Source organism: Lactuca serriola, chromosome 5 (genome assembly GCF_051521515.1).
Source record: "Lactuca serriola cultivar US96UC23 chromosome 5, Lser_US96UC23_V15, whole genome shotgun sequence".
Classification (NCBI taxonomy): Eukaryota; Viridiplantae; Streptophyta; class Magnoliopsida; order Asterales; family Asteraceae; genus Lactuca; species Lactuca serriola.
The window spans coordinates 313,160,695-313,165,045 of record NC_136412.1 but is presented as its reverse complement, the minus strand read 5'-3'; the positions used below and the strand labels follow the sequence as shown (position 1 = coordinate 313,165,045).

Here is a 4,351-nt window from a genome sequence, read left to right as displayed (position 1 = left end):
GATCACCCATAGGATCCGAAACAGATTACAGTTTATTAAATCTTATTTCCTTTTTTTAATATGTGAATTTAATGTTATTATATGTATATTCCAGGCTATACCGTGTGAACTCTGTGTTACAATTCCAAAGGTAAATATGCATTTCATATTATAACATGAACTTTATCCGATAATATTCGAATTCCATGATATAGTACGGAAATTCATTTCATATCATGTGAAATTACACGTTATAATTTTTTGAACCAACAACAAATTCTTCAAATTTTAGGCAAGACGTAGATTGTAATTATTTATGCTTCTCAAAGTATAACAACAGACCAAGATTATAGTTTGAAAGATACCAACAAATTTTTATCACAAAAGCTTTTTCATCGGGCTTCTTTTGTCTAAGAAAATCTTGTATGTTACAGAATCAACTCAACCCGATCTTCTTTAGTTTGAAAACTGTAACCAAAGTAAAGAAAGGAAAGAAAAGGGTAATACTAGTTTCAAGTGTCAACACTAGTCTTAAACTGATTCAAAAAAAAAATCTCACCCAAAGACAGTTAAAAGATAGAAACAGTTTGTTGTGCCTAAAAAACAAGAAACCTGGTTGAAGAAGCCAAAGGCAAAATGATAACATGTTTTTTTTCTTTTTATGAAAAGATAAAAGTCGATGAGTTAGTGATGTTCCATTAATATGATCATAGCATCAGCAGTCCATTTTTTGAAGGCGTTTTCAAGAGCTTCACGCATCCATGAATGGCGACAACACTCGACAGCTTCGGGTATTGTGACCCAACTTCTGACCCTACGGCTCTGTTCTGGCCATGAATCCAACTCTTCCTTCACAAACAATGCAAACATTGCTGCTCGACACCTACCTTCAGGGCTAAATTCATCTTGTAGTGTTTTGCTTTTGAAATGGTAGTGCCCCAGAAAATGCTGTTGATAATGTCATAAAAGATACAATAGTTAACATTATTTTCAAATATATTATTGTGATACTAATATATAAAAACAAAGGAGATGCCTAAAAAAACTGATAAATAACATGAGTGAGCATTCTTAAACTGACCATTAATTCCCCTCGAACTCCAGCCTCTTCCAATGCTTCACGTGCAGCTGCCTCCTCAACAGTTTCATCGTTTTCCCATCCACCCTAATAATAATACACAATTCCAAAACATAAAATCAAACACAAAATGACCAATAACTAAAATGGAGTTGTTTGTAATTTGTACCTTTGGGAACAAAAGACCAGGTCCACTTGTAGAGTTGATCATTAGTACCTCCAAAATCTTCTCAGATTTGCTACCATTACTGCCTTCAGAGTACCGAAACCTGAAGGGAATGCACCTAATCATAATCATAAAGAAAGTTACTTTGAGAACTATTGAAACTCATATATCAACATTTTATCTCTTACTAAATGAACTGCAGATGCCAAAATGGATAGTTACAAGCTTGTTGTTGTGTTGCTCATTTGTTAACAATTACCACAGAAGCTAATTTACAGAACAAGGAGAAACTCGGGGAAGTGAATACTTCATATGCAATAGCTGCCTATAGCGTCTTAAACTCCCTACTGGAGTTGAATAGTAGAACAGAAAGCAAGATTCAAGAAGATAACAGAAAGCATTGAATGAAGAATTACGCAATTTAACAGAAATCCTGGATTACACTGACAGATGTATGAATAACTCAACAACAAGCAGAAATCGAGAATAACCTATCTAAATTTGGGGAAAGAGAATGCAGTTGCTTCTTATAAACAAGCTTAAAGATTGAAATAGTTAGGGGAATATTCTGGATTTGATATTAAACAAAGGCAAATGGGAAATTTTATAAATTAAAACACGAAGAGGAACAAGAAAGGGGAGAACAGTATACCCGGCGATGAGACGGCAACCGGCCTCATAACGCTGCTGATGACGACCAGTGCGGGCCACCAATTCAGACATTTCACTATCAATACATATACCTAAACAGTTTAATCCCTAACAATGCCCTTTTATCATCTCTCTCTTTCTCTTTGTGTCTGCTATTATACCCTTCTTGGGGAATCGAACAAAGACAAAACACCACTCACAAAAAAAAAAAAAAAAAAAAAAAACTTGTTTTTTAGAGCTCCTTTTCCGGACGAATCCAACCCTGTTTTCAGCAGCAAAAAGATTCCGATTCCTTCCCAATGCGTGTCGCCCAACCTCACCTCCTTCTCAATGCCATCAATCCCTTTTGATTCTTTGATTTCTATTGCTTATTTTACTGGAAACAAAAAGAAGAATAAAGAGAGAAAAGAAAAAAAGAGGGATTGAAGAGATGAGAGAGAAAGGGGAAAAAGGAGAAAGGAGAAAAGTGGGGAAAGGGGTAGGCGCACGGATCGGAGATTTTGTGTGTTTGGATCGGAAGGAAGGTGTCAAGTTGGGGGGACGCAACAGGGTCGGTTACATATATAGAGTGTTAATGAATCTAAAATCTTGACAAAGAACAAATTGTGACTCAAAATATCAAGATTCCATCCCATGCAAACCATGGAAGATTATCTGCAGCGTTTGGTAGCTCCACTCTATTTCCTATGCTTTGATTTTGGATTTTATTCAAGCGATATATCTCACTTTTTGGCATTATTAGAAAATGTATTATTTTGCCAATAACAAATAACTGAAATCATCTTTGTGGTCAGTTGCATGTTTGGTCTTTAAATTTATTTTTTCTGCTGACTGAGAAAGATCTGTCTGGGTAAGAAATTCTGATTAAGTAAGAAATTATGTTGTTTGATTGTTAATCTGACTGCATATGCTTACTGATGAAAATGACCATTTTACCCTTTCAACAATAATAAGCAAAGGGATGAATTCATCGAGAACATAACCAGCAAAATCAATAAACATATAAATTTATCAACATCATTAGCAAATGATCATATGAACAACAAACATGAACTGAACAACAACCAAATCAATTGCAAATTCTAAACATTTATCAATCTCAACAACAAAAGTCAAAAGTTCAACAGGAAAAAAAAACATTCAACAACAATAGAACCTCATAAAACCTCACTTTTGAAGCCATATTTCAATCATCAATAATTTTTCACCCTAGATTACAACTTTGTTCATGATTTCCAAAAGGGCAATATTGTCAATATCCATCACCATTGAATTCAAGACAACTCCAGGGAAGCATTGTACATAGCAATGCATTTTGTAATGAGATCATTGAATTCAATTTAACGTTTGAATACCAATCTTCCAATCTTCAATCCACTTTCATAAGTCCCCATGATACAACTCACGCCAACTGTTATGACTGCAACCACCAAAACACACGCACATAACAAACACCAACCATTGACCCTGCTACACACAACTATAATTTCAAGCATTTTCAATAAACAACCCAATAAAAAGTGAGTTTACCAAGCAACACATAAGCCCCACAATAAGAACAAAAATCTTGAAATTGTTCAATCAAATGCTCCAATCTTTCTGTGTCTTCATGAACTTTACAAACCCAGATCAAAGTTCTGAACATTACAGAATCTGGTTTGATTGGCATGAATTTTACAAACTTTTGGGCTTCTTGTAGTTGTCCAGATCGAGCAAATAACTTTTGGGCATCGATTTCAAGATTCTTCATATTCTCAAACAATTCCAAAGCTTCTTTGCATAGTCCAGGGATTGAAAGTCCTGATATCATTGTTGTCCAAACATAAACATCTTTATTATCTGCTTCATTGAAGATTCTCATTGCACTATCTATGCACCCACATTTTGAATACATGTCAATAAGAGTAGTAACAAGTTCTTTTCAACAGGTTACCTTAAAGATTAACAAAGTAGTTTACTTTTATGCCAACACTCAAAGGTCCAGTATAAAATTCAGATATGTATGAATCTAACAGCAAAATCAAGTGAACATCAAACATTCAAGAGCAAAAAATCGAAAATTTTAGAGAAAGAATGGCAAAAATCGAAACTTTTAAAGATAAAATCGGAAGTTTAGACATAAAATCAGAACTTAACAGCAGAACGTACATGATTAGATGAAGAATGAGCTTCGATCGGTGGCTGGAAGATGAAGGATGGGTTGCTGGTCACGGGAGAAAGAAAACAACTACGGGAAGAGAAGAAGAAAGGAGGCGCTGGAAGATACATTAGGGCAATGGGTACGATTGGAATTTTTTTTCCCTTTCTCAGTCAGTTGACATCCAAGTTCTTTCTCAATCAGATGTTTATTTCCCGCTCAGACGCGCAATATATGTTTATCAAACACCTTTGGCTGACCGAGTCAGCCAAAAAGGTCTGAGTCGACTCGGTCAGACCAATATCAAACGGGCCCTAAGTCATTCCTAATGTATTGTTTT

At 35.1% G+C, this 4,351-nt stretch overlaps 2 protein-coding genes across 2 annotated transcripts; both read right to left on the bottom strand.

Annotated features, from left to right (window-relative positions):
- Nucleotides 1-459: 459 nt before the first annotated feature.
- On the bottom strand, nucleotides 460-2,091 carry NUDT16 (nudix hydrolase homolog 16). The gene is made up of 4 exons (XM_079003255.1): nucleotides 1,876-2,091; nucleotides 1,227-1,341; nucleotides 1,061-1,144; nucleotides 460-927 (listed from the first exon to the last, which is right to left on the bottom strand). Exons 1-4 carry the CDS (start codon nucleotides 1,944-1,946, stop codon nucleotides 664-666), a joined length of 534 nt encoding a protein of 177 aa, XP_078859381.1. The 5' UTR covers nucleotides 1,947-2,091; the 3' UTR covers nucleotides 460-663.
- Nucleotides 1,954-3,768, bottom strand: LOC145050785 (pentatricopeptide repeat-containing protein At1g09220, mitochondrial-like). The gene is made up of 2 exons (XM_078998979.1): nucleotides 3,405-3,768; nucleotides 1,954-2,069 (listed from the first exon to the last, which is right to left on the bottom strand). The coding sequence occupies exons 1-2, from the start codon at nucleotides 3,766-3,768 to the stop codon at nucleotides 1,954-1,956; spliced, it is 480 nt and encodes a 159-aa protein (XP_078855105.1).
- Nucleotides 3,769-4,351: the final 583 nt, after the last annotated feature.

Bases quoted from the DNA above. Each gene is read 5' to 3' on its own strand.
- LOC145050785 (XM_078998979.1), bottom strand. From the start codon at position 3,768: ATGTATTCAAAATGTGGGTGCATAGATAGTGCAATGAGAATCTTCAAT. The intron at 2,070-3,404 runs GTAAACTCACTT...TTTTTTTGTGAG, and splicing joins TGGGGCTTATGTGTTGCTTG to TGGTGTTTTGTCTTTGTTCG.
- NUDT16 (XM_079003255.1), bottom strand. From the start codon at position 1,946: ATGTCTGAATTGGTGGCCCGCACTGGTCGTCATCAGCAGCGTTATGAG. The intron at 1,342-1,875 runs GTATACTGTTCT...GATTATGATTAG, and splicing joins GGTTGCCGTCTCATCGCCGG to GTGCATTCCCTTCAGGTTTC. The intron at 928-1,060 runs GTCAGTTTAAGA...CATTATCAACAG, and splicing joins GAGTTCGAGGGGAATTAATG to CATTTTCTGGGGCACTACCA.